The sequence below is a fragment of the Phragmites australis genome, chromosome 10 (genome assembly GCF_958298935.1).
Source record: "Phragmites australis chromosome 10, lpPhrAust1.1, whole genome shotgun sequence".
Lineage (NCBI taxonomy): Eukaryota > Viridiplantae > Streptophyta > Magnoliopsida > Poales > Poaceae > Phragmites > Phragmites australis.
Genome location: NC_084930.1, coordinates 7,001,371 through 7,020,284, shown reverse-complemented (window position 1 = coordinate 7,020,284; position 18,914 = coordinate 7,001,371). Strand labels below are relative to the sequence as shown.

The 18,914-nt window shown below is 43.5% G+C and overlaps 2 protein-coding genes across 2 annotated transcripts; one reads left to right on the top strand and one right to left on the bottom strand.

The window, feature by feature from the left end:
- The first annotated feature begins 6,229 nt into the window (after nucleotides 1-6,229).
- LOC133883376 (uncharacterized) lies at nucleotides 6,230-11,984 on the top strand. The gene is made up of 10 exons (XM_062322691.1): nucleotides 6,230-6,773; nucleotides 7,337-7,517; nucleotides 7,695-7,828; nucleotides 9,805-9,917; nucleotides 10,369-10,492; nucleotides 10,688-10,846; nucleotides 10,943-11,095; nucleotides 11,204-11,283; nucleotides 11,489-11,538; nucleotides 11,622-11,984. The coding sequence occupies exons 1-10, from the start codon at nucleotides 6,288-6,290 to the stop codon at nucleotides 11,756-11,758; spliced, it is 1,617 nt and encodes a 538-aa protein (XP_062178675.1). The 5' UTR covers nucleotides 6,230-6,287; the 3' UTR covers nucleotides 11,759-11,984.
- Nucleotides 11,985-12,388: 404 nt separating this feature from the next.
- LOC133930056 (two-component response regulator ORR24-like) lies at nucleotides 12,389-17,459 on the bottom strand. Its single transcript, XM_062376775.1, has 6 exons — nucleotides 17,354-17,459; nucleotides 17,061-17,219; nucleotides 15,136-15,519; nucleotides 14,970-15,046; nucleotides 12,992-14,317; nucleotides 12,389-12,639 (listed from the first exon to the last, which is right to left on the bottom strand). The coding sequence occupies exons 1-6, from the start codon at nucleotides 17,457-17,459 to the stop codon at nucleotides 12,583-12,585; spliced, it is 2,109 nt and encodes a 702-aa protein (XP_062232759.1). The 3' UTR covers nucleotides 12,389-12,582.
- Between the last annotated feature and the right edge of the window lie 1,455 nt (nucleotides 17,460-18,914).

Sequence of the window (18,914 nt, the reverse complement as noted above, 5' to 3'; positions counted from 1 at the left end):
CAGTTTATGTCAGCTCGCTGTTGCTGACTGGTTGGCTCAAAAAAAAAAAAATCATATCACAAGCATGTGAGCTGACTGTGATACCAAGTGCAGGGCCGATTCTTGCAGGGAGACAATGTTTTGTGGTTTTGCCATGTTCGTTCAGGATTTTTTGGATAAGGTATCATTGAAGCATGGACCGATTTAGGCAGGCTTTTAGTTGGAAAGGAGCCGATGAAGTGAAGGGAGGGCATTGCTTGGTCAATTGGAAAAAGGTGTGTCACCCTAAGAAGCTAGGTGGTCTCGGCTAAAGAATTTAACAATTTCGGGAGAGCACTTCGCATGAGCTGGTTGTGGTATGAATAGCAACAACTGAGGGACCATGGCTAGGAGCCGCCCTCCCTTGCGATGATACAGATCGAAGCTTATTTTCATCATCTGCTATTGTCACGGTGGTTAATGGCCAAAAGGAAAAATTCTGGGGCACAAATGGCTACACGGCGAGGCTCCAAATCTCTCTCAATCGCCACAAGGAAAAACAAAGAGGTGGCCTACAAGCTTCAGAATAGTATTTCCTCTTATCATAAATAAGTGTAATTTGGAGCGTAGATATGGTCTCTAGATTTTGACTATTATTTTTGTTATAATATATTCATAAAATATAGCAAAAATACATTATTACGAGATAAATTTGTTTATATTATTTTCAAATATCTAAACTCAATACATAAAAAGTAATTTGTAGCTAAAGTTTGAAATGGTTGACTACATGTAACCCAAAACGATGTTTATTTGTGAGTGGAGTAATTTGTTCCAATCGGTATGAAACATCACAACATCCACTCAGTTGCTTAAGTTTGTTGATCTTTGGATGAAAATTCAAGTAGTGCTGCAACCCGAAACCCCAAACACCATCTCATGGAAGTGGACCGCAGATGGCACACATAGCGCAAAATTTGCTTACATGATCCAATTTCATAGCTGCGCCTGCCGATTCAAAGCCAACCAAATTTGAAAGGCCAAAACAAAGAACGAATGCATTTTTTTGTCTGGCTGTTTGTGAACATAAACTAAACGGTACAGACAACATAGCAAGAAAAAAAAATGGCCGCACAACAGCTCATGTTGCTTATGTGATCAGGCCCATGAATCAGCAAGACGTCTCGGCTTACAGTGTGTCTTTGTGCGAGAGAGATGGGAACATGTAGCAAATTGGTCGCATATGCAAGAATTCAGAGTAATGCTACAACGTGACCATGCTTCAGTCCAAGCTTGGTATGTGGATTAGATGGAGTTCATCCCAAAGCCTGATAGGAAGGTAGCCAATTGGATCTTCATCTACACCTGCTCGAATATTTGGAAGGAGAGAAACTGAAGAATTTTCCAAAACAAAGCTCTGCAACCGTCTCAGGTGTCTTATCTGGTAAAGGAGGATGTCGACAAGCTAGGGGCGTTTTTTCTTCTCTTTTGTAGTTTTTTTCCTATCTGATGCTCTTGTTCTAGTTGTTCCCTGTGGAGCTCAACTCGACGGATTAAACTTGCTGTAATTCTCTCTTCTGCTTCAATGAATGGGAGAGCTCCTGCCCCTTCTCCCAAAAAACAAAGGCATCACTCACTCATTTGGTCCACTAGTCGGCATTGTGCTCTGCAGTATGAGAGCCACTGGTTCACATGATGATCCGTCTGACTTCCTCATGCATACACTTGATGAATGCTTGTCAGGTCTCTACCCGGAATCTATTCTCCTGTGCTGTAATCTCAGTGCTTGGTACTCCCACACATCTGTTGTGCTGAACAATGCCGTGCGAGTTGACGCTATGATCTTGCAATCTTGACTCGTTAGCCATTGGTTGACGACTTGCTTCAGCAGTCCATGTCTACTGCATGGCTTGCGCAGGAGGTGTTCTGCCACATGGTTTGCCCCAAGGTAATATTTTTGTTTTCTGTCAGCTGCACCATGCTTATCTCTTCCTGACAGGTAAAGAGGCACCCTATGCTGCCGAGTACGGATCATGTGCCGTTGTACGGTTTTTGTTCACATGAATCTTGAGAGTATCTCTTGTGAACTGGCTTGCAGCTCGAGCTTCTGCTGTTCTTTCAGTTTATGTTTCTGCCCCAGACTCTGGCTGCAGCTGCTAGCTCTTCAACTGCCAGTGGCCAGAACTGTTGCACATAGGCAAGTGGCCGACCTGTCAGAAATATATAGGCTTCTTTTTAGAGTATCTTGCTGTCGAGCCGTTCATGTGTTGCTGCTATGAAGTTTTGTACCCCTTTGCAGTTCTAGGTCAAAGGTTCGGATCATTGAGACTAGTGCAGAGATGTCTAAATGGGTGGTCCGACTCGGTATAGCATGGGTCTATTGAGGTACGACCTGTTTAGACCCATTAGCTAAACGGGCCGTGCTGTGCTGGTCCACGTGCCGCGACTCCAGCTCAGGCACGGTCTGAGGCCGTGCCATACCGGCTCGTGGTACGGTAGGTCTGATGACTTTTTTGACCCGTCAGCTCATGAAAAATTGAAAAAAATCATAAAAACTTGTTTTCACTCGAAATCGAACACCTAACCTTCTATTTATGAGTCAAACACGCTACTACTATACCACATATCATATACGGTATTAGATCTAAATAAATTATATAAAATACTATAAAAATATGAACAGTTAAACAGACCGTGCCGACCCGTCGTGTCGTGACTCCGACCCAGGCACGGCCCAAGTCGTTATGCCGTGCCGTGCCGGTCCGATCCGTTAGCCATTGTGCCGTGCCGTGTCTAAGCTGGACCAAAATAATCATGCCTTGTACCGATCCATTTGGCCTGCCCCACTTAGCCATCGTTAGACTAGTGACAAGCCAATGGAGCTCATGGATCGACGGATCCCATGATGGGCTTGAACAATAGCCCCGTTTGACTGCCTCGTCTGCATCCGGCAAATTCTTAGGCAGGCGTACACCCATCACACACCACTCTAATACCATCACCCATGCAAATATATGTGTGCGTGTACCTACGCATGTCACGACTCGGAACTTTTCATAGGCACCTAAGGCCCCGACACACAAATATGTTTGTACTCTTGAACTTGGCAGACACCATCTCAAAACTCTAGTCGATTAGGTACACGCTCTTTGCCTGGCAACTTATGCCTAGGGTTTTGAGAGAAGGAAGTGGTAGGAATTGGAGGATATGACGTAGTTACAACTCGAACTTCGTTTGGGGAAGAGTAAAAGGGAGTTTGTGTTATTGATCTTGCGGACATCAAGTTGTTAGAAAGTTTCAGTTTAATACAATAAACCCAATCAATCTGATAGTTACCGTGCTCCAATCATAGCCATACTAACTCAAATAACATACAAATACTATCAGACAGCAGATGTAATCTCCCAACCACCTCTGACGTGTGACCCACTGGTGCTATCGGATTGGACAGTGGCTTGAACAATGGACCCATGAAGATTCTGCATGTTTTTTTATAACCATGGCTCTCTTTTTTTCCATAAGTGTCTCCTCCGACTACTTTAAAGATTTTTTTGGTGCGGAACGAGATTCGATTCTCGTCGGTTTTCTCCACCCATAAAGTTACACTGGACTACTAGCCTATCCGCTATAACCATGTGTCCTATTGAAGTTTTTTATTGGAGACCCTTTAACAAAGCAGGTGCGAGATGAGGGATCGATTCCGCGTCGGTCGGTCGGACTCTCACCTTAAAGTCCAACTACCAGCGATGCTCATTCGCAAGATTCCCCATACTCCACTGGGATTTCGATTGGATCCGGAGGAATAAACGAAAATCGATCTCCCAAAAAGCTTCAGTTTGGCCGCCTTGCCTCCGGACTTTACCCCGGTTTTGGGAATCCTCGCGAGTCGTGATCAGGTGAAGAGAAACCACACACAAGCTTCAACAGGGACACGCACTTTCTTGCAGCCAAAAGCATTGGTTCATGCCGCTCCGGGAGTAGTCTTCTAGAGCAACCGTTCGCATTTACGAACGATCGATGCTACGGGTCAGCTCTGGAGCACCATACATCTTGTGTGGCTGATCACCGTTGTTTCAGACGACTGTAGCGGTTGCTTCTAGACTGTAGCCATGAAAAATGGTCGTCTTTGTCCAACAGCGGCAGATGCACGGCAGTTCCCGGCGGTCCGATGCCCCTATTTGGTAATGAACGCTTCAGATCTATTGCTACGCTTTCCGTTACAGTCTCACAGTTTGTACGTTACAGTGCACAAACACAGGTAGAAAATGCTACAGTGTACATGAGCAACAAGTATACACTGCAGCTCAACGTAGTAATCTATGAAAGAAAATAAATGTTTGAGAAGGCATGAGGATAATGAGCACATCTTCTATTATATATTAGTAATTGACCAATAAAAAAAGCCTGATTCTAAGCTCTCAAAGTCTAAAAACAGAGAAAAACAAGAAATAAATTGTCCATAAACATGTTTATAAAAAACTAAACCCAAAATACCATTATACATGCTTCTTTATTACCCACCTATACCATTATTAGAAAATGAAGCCACATTCTGGTAGAAAAGACAACATAATTGATTAATAATGCATAAGTTTGTTGCACCTTGCAATCATTTAAGAGTTCAAAGCTGCAATTGAAATGTTCTTTTGATGTAAAAGAAAAAAAGAAATGTAGCTCAATACTAGATGTACAAAGAAACAAAAAGGAGATAAGACCTGATACAAGACGTAGCCCCTATATCACTGTTGGTGGAACCGCAACCTCTGGTAGTGACAAGGAACACCAACAAAGTAGAACACTAGAGTGAAACAATACAAGAGGATACATGCTTCGCTACATTGGGCTTCAACTGTGTAGCTCAAGGTTGCGGAGTTAGGAAAGTGAAAAGAAAATGCGCAATTCGTAGATTGTGTAGATGATGGAGCATGACTTCCTAGCCTAAGCAAAAAATATTCGATTGGAATAGCAAAGTAAACCATGAATAAGTATGTGCAGAGTATGATATACATGAAATAGAGAAAAAAAGATGACGATATAGGAAAAGAGCATCAATACTGGCTCCAAACTAAAACCGGCACTGTCTATCATAGCCGGTTCTAGTTTGGAGTCGGCAGTGATACCCTTCTCTTATATAGTGAAGCATCCTCATCCATTCGGCACTTGGCCATTTTCTCACAACATTGACGCCACTCCCACACGTCGATGCGCGCCCACATAACACGCCACCGCAGCCTCTCGAACCTCGGTGACCCAAGCTATCATAGCCTCCTCGACACTGAGCTCCACTTCAATGTCACTGCCCCCATCTCCTCCACGAGCCGCCGTGGCTCTCTCCATGTGGCACCTTGTCGGCGTAAGCAAGAACTCAACACGATCCATGTTGACAATTAATAACACATCTTAGTATTACTAATTAGAGGCTCATTTCAGAGCCTCCACATTAATCCTCAGATGAGACACGCTAAAAAAGACAAAAATCCTAGAAATTCTCACAAAAAGCAAAACACCAACCATCGATTTGGTAGTCTTAACAATAACCATTGGATCTAACATATTTATAAATTACCCCAATTTGCTATTATAAAAAATTAACCCAAAGTGCCCCAATACAAGCTTCAAAATTATCCATCTTTGCCATTATGAAGAATTTAACCCAAATTACCCAATACATGTTTATAAATTACCAACATACCATTATGAAAAAACTAACCAAAAGAATCCAAATATATGCTTCTAAATTACCCACATGTATCATTATAACAAAATTAACCCAAAGTGGCATTGGCTTGCAAAGTCCCATATACTTTTCACCAAAACATTAATTTAGGCCTCTCTCTTAACTATGTTGTTCGAAGATAAACTAAGGAAAGAAAATATTATGACATAGATGACCACAAATATATTGAAGAATACCGTGAATATGAGGAAAGGCAAGAAAAATAACTTCGCGCAAGATCGTGACTCAATACAGGAATATAGTAAGAAAATATAATCAATATAAGCACACAAGCCATATCTAAATTTTAAATTTCATAAAGTTATTTTATCTATATATTTTCTAAACATAGTTCTATCGTAGGCGTCCACACGGGTTAATGGACTATATCGTGCCAATTCGGGCACGACCATCGAACAAATTGCGGCCATATTTCCGTACTTTGCTCGTATCACCACGCGAAACACACAAACAGATCGTTCGATCCAACGAAATTACTAACACGCGCGCAAAGGCAGCCTCTCGCCACTCGCGTCCTACGCCTTTCCCACGAAGAGAGAGAGAGAGAGAGAGAGAGAGAGAGAGAGAGAGAAAGAGAGAGAGAGAGCAAACGATGGCGGCGCCTCCTCGTCTGCTCGCCTTCTTGCCGCTTCTGCTTCTCGCAGCCTTCTCACCTGCACCAATCGCGGTAGCACGCTCCTCGAACCCAAAGCCGTTCCCACAGCTCACTCCTCTGCACTTGCAAGCTCTTCGGCAGCAGCGGCAGCGAGCAAGCAGCTGGGACGGCAAGCGTGTCACCGCCGCCGCCGCCGATGGCAGCACCAACGGCACGGCGGCGAAGCCGTTCACGTCGCACTACTTCCCGCAGGAGCTGGACCACTTCACCTTCACGCCCAACGCGTCGTCCGTCTTCTACCAGAAGTACCTCGTGAACGACACCTTCTGGCGGAGGCCCAACGGCGGCGGCGGCGGCGCGGCAAGGGCAGGACCGATATTCGTGTACACCGGCAACGAAGGCGACATCGAGTGGTTCGCCACCAACACCGGCTTCATGTTCGACATCGCGCCCAAGTTCGGCGCCCTCCTCGTCTTCATCGAGGTACAAATACACATCAACGTTGTAAAATATAACCATCGATCAGCATGCTTCATTTGCGAGTATAATCTTAGCTTAAGTTAAGAACATTTGGCTACGCTATAGCTTGCTGAGACTTGAGAGGAGCAGCACCTTGCCGGTCCAAAATGTGGCTGTTGATAAGATGGCACAGTCAAAAGTCTTCCGCTTACAGCTAACAAGGCTTGCCAAGCTAATCAACTTCGCTTTCGCTGTCATTAACACGAAACATATAATTTCCCTGACGTTACATTGCTTTGTTGGATACAAGAAACTGAAAAAAAAAAGGAGAAAAACATCGGACGTAGTATCCCCTTGAGGTCACATGCCCTCGCCAGTCGCCTCCTGTGCCCTTAAGGGCAGTTTTCACTTTCCCCATTGATCAACCATCACGCAAGTGCTAGCTTTTCAGCTCATTCGCCGGCTCACTCGTTGGTTATATGAAGTCTGAACAGTACTGAAAGTCCAGTTGTTTTCCAAATGATTTAAGCAATGATTAAACTAAATTTTAAGCTTGATGACACGGCATGCTGTTTCATTGACATCAGCACCGTTTCTACGGAGAGTCGAAGCCGTTCGGGGACGACTCGTACAATTCCGCCGAGACGCTGGGCTACCTGACGTCGACGCAGGCTCTCGCCGACTTCGCCATCCTCATCACCAGCCTCAAGCAGAACCTCTCCGCCGAGGCCGCCCCCGTCGTCGTCTTCGGCGGCTCCTACGGCGGCAGTAAGTCATCGCAAACCATGTTACCTTTCAGCGCGACGCGGGTCTGGATCTATTAACTTAGCATATGCGCGTATAGATGATTTTATCTGTGACGTGTGGTTTGGCTTGCTTGATTAGGACAAGCTGAGCTAATTAAACTGGTTTTGTTTATGGTCGTACCCGCCCTGTTGTTTGCAGTGTTGGCTTCTTGGTTCAGGCTCAAATATCCCCATGTCGCCATTGGGGCCTTGGCGTCCTCCGCGCCAATCCTGCAGTTCGACTACATAACGCCGTGGACCAGCTTCTACGATGCCATCTCACAAGACTACAAGGTACTAGCATTATTACGCTTTTTTAGAAAGAACAATACTTGTGTTTAAAGATTGGAATTTGTTCGAATTGGTTTCCAATATAAGCTGGGCTAGTCCCCTATTGTCTAAAAGTGATTGGAATTTGTTCTCTAGTCGGGTCCAATTCAATGACAACTTACAATTGTGTCTGACGAGAATATTTTTATCAAAATATCTGCACAACGGCCCACAGTCATGGACAGCGTACGGCAAACCCGACACTTTTTACCTGCCCGGGACAGTACCCTACTAACCGGTGGTGTCGGCTCTGGATCAATAGCAATAATCTCATGCCTTAGGACACATCGGTTAGCATGTCTCTTCCAGCTGCTGTGAGACGGACTAATGACGGTTGCATTGTTTTTTTTTACCACTACACTGGTTATAAGTTATAGTATCTGAATTCAGATACGTACACTTTACACACATCATATATCTATAACCTATATACACACGCTCATTGAAGAGGATTATGAAGCCTTTGACTCCACTAGCAGCGAGCACATCGCGATCCCATTGTGATCTACATGCATCTGATATTCTCCGAAGAAATCAACTCACGATGGCTCCCCCGGTGTGATACCACGGGCTTGAGCCCGGGCGGGTATCCTCCACGACAGGAGGAGCTACCAACCGAGCGGTTGTCTATTGGTTAGCTGTAGCACTTGACGGACTTTTTAAAAATAAAATTATTTTATTAAAAAAATTACAAAAATAATATTTAAAATTCTATATTTGTAGAAATAGTTACTTGTCGACACGCAGAGTGCTAACTAAGGATATGTTGGCACTCCGCGTGCCGACATTCTATGTGGCAGTGTGCCCGATGATCTGTCAGCATTCCGTGTGCCGATAGGTTCTATGTCCCATATACGATATTAAAAGAAAAATTCATATTTTTATATGATCTTTATATGAAAATTATACCTATCGACGAGATCTACAACTTTGTACTTAACACGTTTTCATTTGAATCCGTTTAGATACCAAAAAAGTGGCTAGAATTTTCAAAATGGAAAAACTTCAACTACAAAGTTATAGTACTCGTCGAGAGACACCATTTTAATATAAAGATCATCTCTATCTAAGATCATATGAAAAAGTTATTATTTTTTCTTTGAATATCATCTAGGGACATAGGACCTAATAATTGTAATATAAAAATCATCGACATCCTATATGGAGTGTTGGCAGGCCCTATGTCCTGTAGATAATATTAAAAAAAAAATCACAACTTTTTCATATGATCTCAGATGTAGATGATCTTTATATTAAAATGGTCCTGTATCGGCATGTGGAGTGCCGACAACTCACCGGGTACACTATCACATAGGATGCTGGCACGTGGAGTGCCGATATATCCCTAGTCGGCACCCCGCGTGCCGAGAAATACATATTTTTTGCAAATATCAGATTTTAGTTATTTTTTTACGATTTTCTAATAAAGTAATATTATTTAAAAAATCTGCACTTGACATCCTACTCCTTTTCAGTTGGTCCTGCACTGTTCATGAACATGCAACTTAATTCTGCGATTGAAATGACACCGGCCATGGCAATAATGCAGCCAGATGAGGCCCTGAGTTCATGACTGATGGCTCAGCTACTTAATTAGCTCGATTACGATGCTTAACCGCGCTTTAGGCTTATAGGAATTCGTAAGTATATAAATAACTTCTCAAGTTTCTAATAATGTGGTTGCAAATCTGGTCCTTGATCTGCTTGAAAAATTTATTGTGATTCAATGTTATTTTTGGAAGAACCTGAGTGGTTTTCTAAGAAGCAACTTCCATATCTAGCATTCCATGCGTAAATAAGCTAAAAAAGCAAACCAAACGGCTCTCCTGCTGGTGACATCTTTGTCTGATTGGTGATGCTAGGTTAGTCTTTGTCCCAAGCTAAATAATGCCATCTGTTTTTAGATGTTGACTGATGGCAACTTGCGATTAATGTTGCAGTCTGAGAGCTTGAACTGCTTCAGTGTCATCAAGGCAGCCTGGGATGTGCTGGATGAGAGGGGATCCAACGATGCAGGGCTTCTGGAGCTCAGCAAAATGTTCAGAGCCTGCAAGTAAGCTCGTTTGCACTCAAACTAGTCTGCAACCTGTCAGGGTAGGAAAGAAGAATTACTAGCCTTAATCTTGCCTGCAAGTGATAGTTGAGTATTGTATTCTGTTGTGTGAAGTGCAAGTAAAATCAAGCCTTGAGTCAAACATTTAGGCAAGAAATAAGATGACTTGCAGGCCTAGAGAGTGTGTGCATGAATTCAAGGGAAGGATAATATACACGAGCATAAAAGCCTTTTTTGTACCCTAAAAAAATGCCTTTTTGTCGTTTGTATTCTTGTCATATGTAAGCAAGCATAAGTTTTATAGTGGCTTAGACCTCGATGGATAAATAGAACAACAGGCATGCACAACTCATCTTGACAAGGTTGCACAACTGATGAGCACTAATGATGCATCTTATATCTGCTATAGCTTAACTTCGTGACATTGTTTTTTCTTTCACTCAATTTTCAGGACTGTAAAGTACGTTTCTTCAATTCAAAACTGGCTATCGACAGCATTCACCTACACTGCCATGGTGGACTATCCAACACCGGCCAATTTCCTGGAGAATTTGCCTGCCTACCCCGTCATGGAGGTTGTCAAGTTTTTTTTTTTTTTTTGTAAATGTAGCATTACTCGTCACTTTTACGCATATTCTACAACCAGTTCTCCCATTTCAACCAAATTTACCAGAGAAACAAGGGTTTCAGAAGTGCCAAACTGAATCCTTCACAAACAAGAATTGCACTTGTGCTCCATTGATCATGTGATTTTCATGAAACATCTGCAGATGTGCAAGATCATCGACGGATTCCCTGAAAGCGCAGACATCCTGGAAAAGGCTTTTGCAGCAGCGAGTTTGTACTACAACTACACAGGAGACCAGACCTGCAACCAGATAGAGGATGGAGACGACGACCCCCATGGCCTCGATGGCTGGCAATGGCAGGTACAACCGGAAAGACAAGTAGTACAATGCTAGTGACAACTCTGAGACGTGCCATATATTGTATTCGCTGAAAACCTGAAACAAACTCCTTTGTAGGCTTGCACAGAGATGATCATGCCGATGTCGATCTCCAACCAGAGCATGTTCCCACCATACGACTACAGTTACGATGACTGGTCCAAGGTCTGTTTCCTGAGCTGGGGGGTTCGGCCGAGACCGCATTGGATCACCACTGAATATGGTGGATACGTAAGTGCTATTTCAGAGTTTCAGCTTGCAGATATGAACCGTCAGTTGAAACACTGATTAGTGTTTTTCAAGTGCTCATCTGCTGCTGCATTACACAATTTGCTGCAGAAAATTGATAAGGTGCTCAAGAGGTTCGGGAGCAACATCATCTTCTCCAATGGAATGCGAGACCCGTGGAGTCGAGGCGGGTAGGTTTGAAATTTCATTTCACTGTCTGATAACTCATCACAATTCTGTCTGCTGTCGGGCTTCTCTTTTCTTTTTAAAAAAATCCTTTACAGTGGGGGTTTCCCTCCCAGTTTGCCGTTAAAAAAAGAGAGGATAGTTTCAGTCTATCAGATAACACATGCGCTGGAGTACACCATAATGGTTTTTCCATTGTATTGCAACCAGGGTGCTCAAGAACATCTCATGCAGCATCATTGCCCTCGTCACAGAAAAGGGTGAGCAACAACCTGCAGAAAAATAAGTCCATAACAATATTTTTGAGATTTACTAATGCCAGGTTACTTCTTGTGGTGATCAGGGGCTCATCATTTGGACTTCAGATCTGCAACAAAGGATGATCCAGAGTGGGTTATAGAGCAAAGGAGACAAGAAGTTGAGATCATACAGGGATGGATAGATCAGTATCATCAGGACATGGCACAAATATCTTCCTGAGAAAGTAGCATTGCTGTTGCAGTCGAGGAAAACAAATATTTGGCTCCATGGGAAAAAAAAGAAAAGAAAAGGATAAATTTCTAATTACACAGGATGATCAACAGGGAAGTTAAAGATAAAATAAGGTGAAAGTTCAATAAGTTATGTCACTGAGCATCAGAAACTGTAAACCTCAAACAGTCTGACATGAATCATGAATGATGAATGAAATGTTCCTTCATGTTCAGATTCTGTTTCTGAAACTGCATTGCTTCTCTGTTTGGCTGCCATACTAGGAAAGCAATGAACAATAACGCTATATGGGCGCTCACTTGTTTTGTCTGTTCCACGCATGTAAACTACAACTATGCGTCTAATTTCAATAAAAGAGCAGCATTACATGGATTGAAAAAAAACACACAGAACAAATACAACATTTCAAAAAGTTCATGAAAAGCATACCATGTTATTATCCAACACTTACACGAAAACTGGTTCTATTTGACATTACTTTGTTTATGATCTCAACTGAAAAACAGACCCCTAAGAGGGTCTAGTTGATTCTATATTAAAAAGAAAAAAGCAACCCGAATTTTGGCCGACGAGGCAGGGGTGGTACAGCCTCACCTCCCACCAACTTAATGCCACCAAGTTAAAAGCTACAGCTGATACAAAAGAGAACCCGCATGACTACACAAGATAAACATGGGATTCGCTGAAGATGACCTGCTCCTAGCTACCCTACAACAAATAGCACAATTTTGCACATACAACATGCAAGAACCACGGACTGATCAGCAGGTGGGCTACATAGATGCAGAAACATCTCTCTAACGGAGTTGATGTCAAGGGGCGAACTCCCAATCCCCATCCATGAAATCTTTACTATTATTGAAGAAGTTCTGCAGTGAGAAAAGTAGTTTGAGTTAGATAAACCTCATCTAACTACCAGCAAATTCACATGTAAAGCTTGCGAATACTCGAGATTGAAGTAAATTTCAAAATAAGCTAACAGTTAAACATGCCTTATGTTCGAGATTATACACGAACAAACATAATGAATTGAGCAATGCACTGAGTACTAACAACTAGTAGTAACTGAACCAACATCACTTTAGTAACCTCCTTATATGTTGCATTTGGCTTCCGTGCAAAAACTTGAGAAATGGAATGCGATGAAAGAACCGTAATGAGAAAGCAGGTAGAGTAAATTGAAAGTACCATATACGGGAAAAGAACGGGAAAAGATCTTACCTGATTGAGCCAGCCAGCGAAAAAGTCATCCAAGTCACCACTCGCCCCATTCTGCGCCTCCCTTGTTCCCATGCTTTTATTCAGTTGGTCGCCAACAGCTTGCTGATCAATTGTGCCATCTTTCTCAGGGAGATTGCCACTTGCACGCCCGCTATTCATCATCTGGGTCGGCATGGCAGAATTTTCTATACGAAGGTTAGGCAATGTAGATCTGACGCTTGAAGCACTGCCCGGAGCAGAGTTAACATTCAGCTTCCCCGTAGAGTTTGTGTTGGTTCCTAAGTTGAATTGTGCCACCTGGTCACCGAAACCTACTATTGGTGCAGTTTTCTTCATGGGTGCTGCCACTTGGTTCTGAAATTCATTTCCAAAGGCTGGCATCTGGCTTGATGAGGATACAGATCTCGAGAGCTGGTTGACCTTGAGGATGTTTGCCTGAGAGGAGCCTTCAGACGTTCCATCCTTATGACCAAGATTAGGAAACTTCAACGGCACAGCAGTTTTCCCGGAGCTGCTCGAGTTGCTAAGCCCTGCAAATTGGGGAGCCTCTCTGAGATATTTGCTAAATTGGTCAGCAGAAGAGGACTGTATCTGAACCGAAGACTGCTTCACCAACTCAAGAGACTGCACTGGTAAATGACTCGAAGGAACCAGCATCTCACCATCTGCCTTGTTTTCAAAGGAGTCGTCAGCATCAAAAGGATTTGCCAGCAACATGCTTGCATAGGATTTGCCAGAACTGAAGGAAGGAATGCCGATGCTCGCGGCCAATGGTGGGCTGTCATTTGAGATGTTTGCAAATGAATTGCCAGAAGTACCAGAAGGGAAAGATTTTCTTGTGTTGAACGGCATGCTATTTGATGAATTAGCAAAGGAGCTTCCTGAAGGACCAGAAGGGAACAATTTTCTTGCACCATTCGATATGTTTGCGTAGGAGTTGCCAGAAGAGATGAATTTACTAGCATCCTGCTGAGATCGTGGGACAGCATCCTTGAGCAGGTTGCCCCCATGACCAACTGGCCCCATGTCCTTAGGAGGAACGCCCAAGTTTCTCTGGGTGCTCATGAGCTGAACTGACTGAGAGGGCAGCAGGCTGTGCGTTCCATACGCAGATGGAGAATTCATCCTTGCAAAAGGGTTTCTTGAGTTCGAAGAGCCAGCAAAGGATGCGGATGGCTGGTATCTACCATGTTCAGGGTGATTCTTGAAACTTTCCAGTCCATTCATGTTGATGGGGTTCCATTTGTTCCTTTCAGGTTCACCAGCAAATAGATTAGAGTGCCTGACTGTGCCTTCGCTGAGCCTTTTCAGGTAGATCCGGTACTTCTGAAATCACAAGGCAAATACATTTCGTTAAAAAAAAGGTTGTCAAGGACATAAATTAAATGAAATGTGCTGTTAATCATGGGACAAATACAAGATACTCAGAGGGGAAAAACTTAAAGTGTTGCTTGTATATCTTTATTGTTAACGGGTGACAGGAGCTTTGCCTATGCATTAAAGAGAGGTTTTCTTTTCCGAAATAAACATTGAAGAGAGAATATAGTTAAATATGCAACACCAATCCCATGTGGTCATGTGGATACACACCAATTACACACTAACACCTAAATTACTAGTATATCAGACAAGTCTCACTTTTTCGCAATGTAAAAATTAGTTAAAAATTTATGGGGAAATGGGAGTGTGTATGACATAGAGGGTTCATGGTTTTGCTCGTGTGTCATCCCAAATTTATTCTTTGTGTATGTCACACTGGAATTTGCGTGTTTCAGTGGCACACACACAAATTCCAGTATGACATACACACATGTATTAAGTTTCGAGATGCCATACGAGTAAAACCTAGACTCTAAATGGTATATGCACAACTTTCCCAAATTTCTAATACACATCGTCACTCAAGAATAAATATACTCTACAAATTATATGATACAAACTCAAACATAGGAGTCAAGTCGAAGAGTACAAACAATACCTGCAGATGACTTGCGACATTCTCTCTACTGAGGCCATCCACATTCATCATTTCCAGTATGTTCTTTGGAACAGCCTCTGCATTTGCATGAAGAGAAGAATTGTTACGGGAAAAATATATATTTAAGCTTCATTTTAAAAACCAAGCCATAAAAGTGAGCCCTTACTATCCATGCCAATCCGATTGACCACTTCCACAAAATTGCGGTGCAGCTGAGCGGACCACTTGACCCTTTGCCTCTTCTGGGCTGATGAGTATGTGTTCTGCCTGCCCTCTTCAGTGCCATCTCTGTGGCTTTTGTTCTTTCTCGAATACTTTCTGGTGTTGTTTGCACTATCCTTCTCACCCTGAGCGTCTCCAGATCGCAAATTCTGACCAGCATCATCAGTGCCACCGCTGACGCGCTTCTTTGGATCAGGCATATTCTTCTTCAGCACATGAACCCATATGTTCTTAATCTGCTCGAGGCGCACTGGCTTCACCAAATAGTCATAAGCCCCATGCTTTATCCCCTTCATCATAGTCTTCTTATCATCGTTCGCAGATAGCACTGCATGATATACCGTCAGTTTTGGGATGCAGAAGTCAATAAAGCTTGAAAGACTGGGCATAATTAACTATCCCGATCAGAAAATAAATCAAGTAGCTGTACTTCAAGAAAGGAAGATCAAGTGGCCTTCATTTCATGCATTATGCCCTTTTTATTTTGTTCAGGAGTTACACATGTCGTCTACCTTCCTTTTGATGCAAATGTGTTACACATATTACAAAATGGCACGTCGCGGTTATGGACACTTTTGTATTTCAAAGCATTGAATAAGAGGAACTTCACAAATTCAATAGTACCGGACATTGTTCGTCACACACTTATGAAATCGACAATAGTGCTTATGAACCAACGGTAATAAACAATATTCAAATGACAAAATTCACTAGTTAGCTTGATTGCACCGAGGGCTTATGAACCAATGACAACGTATGAAACCGCAAACAACAAAATTCAATTGTTAGCTTGATTGCACCTAGTGCTTACGAACCAATAGTAACACATTAAACTACAAATGGCAAATTTAGTAGTTAGCTTGATTGCACCTACTTCTTATGAGCAAATAGTACGTAGGAAACTTAAAAAAAGTAGCTAGCTTGATTGCACCTAATGCTTATGAACTGATGGTAACGTACAAAACTACAAATGACACAATTCAATTGCATCTAGCACTTACAAACACATCGTGACGTGTGAAACTACGAATGACAAAATTAAGTGGTTAGGTCAAATGCACCTAGCGCTTACAAACAATATAATGTACAGAACTACAAATTACAAAATTTAGTAGTTAGTTTGATTGCAACCAAATACATGCACCCCAAAATCAAGTCTTATGATTGGGATCCGATCACTCATCGCTATCCTAGTAGCCAACCAAGTTTCAACCCAAACATTCATAATCACCGGATAAATACAATGGACCGGGTTAAAGCGCCACCAATCTTACGGTAGCCAAGTGTGTGATCCGTAGACCCTCCACCACCCCACCCCCGCCATGCCTCACCTTGGTCCAGTGTCTTCAAGTTCCGACCACCACCTCCCAGCCTCGCTGTAGCCCCTCCACCACCACCCCGTCCCTGCCCCGCACCACCCCGTCCCCTTCCTCCACCGGCTATCGGCGGCATCCCGTCACCTCGCCGCGCCACCCGTCATCCACCCACCACCACCTCAACCCCGCCCTCCTCTTACCCCGCCTCCGTGATGCCCCCGCCCTAACTTCACCCACCGCCTATGGCCGGCCGTGCCCCGCTGCCTTTCCACCCTACCCACGCAGCGCCGCCCACCGTTGAACAGCCTCCCTCCCGATTTCTATGTCCGAGGGAGGGGGGCATGCAGCCACCAGAACCCTAACCCCAGCAGTCACCAAAAGCGTCGTGGTTTTTGTCGTCGGGGTCGGACGATGAGTGAAGGCGCGCCTTAGAGTTTCCGGTATAAATATTAAAAAAAAAGTACTACGACTGCTTCCCATGATTGCTACTGTCAGCAGCATCAGAAGAAAGCCATGCAGAAAAATGGAAAGTGGGTTTGAGCAAGGGCTTTACTGATGACTGGGATATCCATCACGAGGCCGATGAGCTCCAGGAGCTTGAAGCCATCCATGCCCGGCATGTGCACGTCGGTGATCACCAGGTCGAACTGGTTGTACTCCTTCCTCGCCCTGAGCATTTCCAGCGCTGTCTCCGCGCACATTGCTGTTGTCACTGCATCGCGTCAAGGGAAATCCAACCAAAATAAAAAATTCATCACTCGGTCGATCACAACGGAATCGGGGAAAAATTCCTCAAAAAAGAATCGGGGAAAAAACAGGGACAGCAAAAAAGGCAGGAACACTCACCGTCGTACTTGCAAATGCGTAGTTGCTTCTCTACGAGCATGAGGGAGACGCGGTCGTCGTCGACGGCGAGCACGCGCATTCCCTCCGGGAACGTATCCATGTCCATCCCTGCCCCATCCAAAACCAAACACGATCAGCACCAAGAAACCGACCCCGACCACCAAAACCCCCCCACGGAAATCCAAGAAACCAAGAAAAAGACCCCCAAAACCCAAAAGGATTCCACTTTCTTGCCTCCTGTAATGGCTTCCCACCAAGAACCTCCCGGAGCAGCACGCGGAAGACGAAGATGGGAGCGACGAATTCGAGGTGAAGAGCGATGCAGCGAGGGGGAGGGGGATATAGAGCGGTGGAATTGGGGGAGAAGGGGGGCTCAAATCCATGCGGCTGCAAATATGGAAGGTGCTCTTCCTCGTCTTGGAATTTCCCTCGCATTAATTTCTGCCTTCCGTTGGGGTTTGCTTCTATCACCAGTGTGCTGGCTTTGTTCGTCGCTTGTGTGCTGGCTCGCTTCAGTTTCAAATGGAAAACCTCAGAGAAGCTAGCGCCCACGGGTTTTCTGAATTTGAACGATTTTTTCCCCAATGTGAACGTCCATGGAGGCTCTTGTTGCTGTTTGCGAGAGCAGTGGGAAACCACGCACAAACTTAGCACTATGCGAAAAATCGGGTTGTAAGCTATGATTTATTCGCGCGGTTCATCTCAAAAGAATCCCGCTGGACCTTCTTTATGTGCATGATCGAATGAGCTAGTTCTTACCCTCATTCTGAGAAGAACAGTTATCGCATTAGCTGTATGGAGCAATGGAAGCGACACAATGATTGCCATATCGGTTGTTGGTGCATACCAAATTTGTATCGGTAAAGGTAAGAATATGCATGGAGGTCATCTACATACTGTCCATATCCTCTTTCTGAAAAAAAGGCAGATATCATTTTAGCTGTATCGAGGTATTATAATGATTATCATATCGGTTTGTTGGTGTATTCCATATTTGTATCGGTAACGGTAAGAACATGCATGCATAGAGGTTGTCTACAGGTAGTCCTTACTCCTTATACCCTCTTGATGGGAAATACAGTTATTCGCGTATGTAGACAAGGTAGCTAGCTAGTCCTTACTCCTTACCCTCTTTATGGGAAATACAATTATCGTGTATGTAGACAACATAATGATCATCATATCGGTTTGTTGGTGTATGATGTATGTCTATTCATAATGTTAAGAATATGCATGCATAAATGTCATCTACATGTAGTCCTTACTCACTTTTTCGGAAAAACAGTTATTGCATTACTTCGAAAAAAAACAGGGTATGTGGAGGTAACATAAGGATCATCGTATCATTTTGTTGGTGTATGCCGTATTTGTATTAGTAACGGTAATAATATGCCATGCACAAAGATCGTTTACAGGTAGCCCTTACCCTCTTAAAAAACAATTATCCCTTCAGTTGTGTGAAAATAATATAATGATTACCATATCGGATACGTCGTATTTGTATCAGTAACGGTAAGAATATGCATGCACGAAGGTCGTCTACAGGCAGTCCTTACCCTCT

Excerpts from the sequence above, each read along its gene's own strand:
- LOC133883376 (XM_062322691.1), top strand. The coding sequence starts at position 6,288 with ATGGCGGCGCCTCCTCGTCTGCTCGCCTTCTTGCCGCTTCTGCTTCTC. Across the intron at positions 7,518-7,694 it reads CGGCGGCTCCTACGGCGGCA|TGTTGGCTTCTTGGTTCAGG; the intron begins GTAAGTCATCGC and ends TGTTGTTTGCAG. Across the intron at positions 7,829-9,804 it reads CCATCTCACAAGACTACAAG|TCTGAGAGCTTGAACTGCTT; the intron begins GTACTAGCATTA and ends TTAATGTTGCAG.
- LOC133930056 (XM_062376775.1), bottom strand. The coding sequence starts at position 17,459 with ATGGACATGGATACGTTCCCGGAGGGAATGCGCGTGCTCGCCGTCGAC. Across the intron at positions 15,520-17,060 it reads GATGGATATCCCAGTCATCA|TGCTATCTGCGAACGATGAT; the intron begins GTAAAGCCCTTG and ends TATATCATGCAG. Across the intron at positions 14,318-14,969 it reads ATGTCGCAAGTCATCTGCAG|AAGTACCGGATCTACCTGAA; the intron begins GTATTGTTTGTA and ends TTGTGATTTCAG.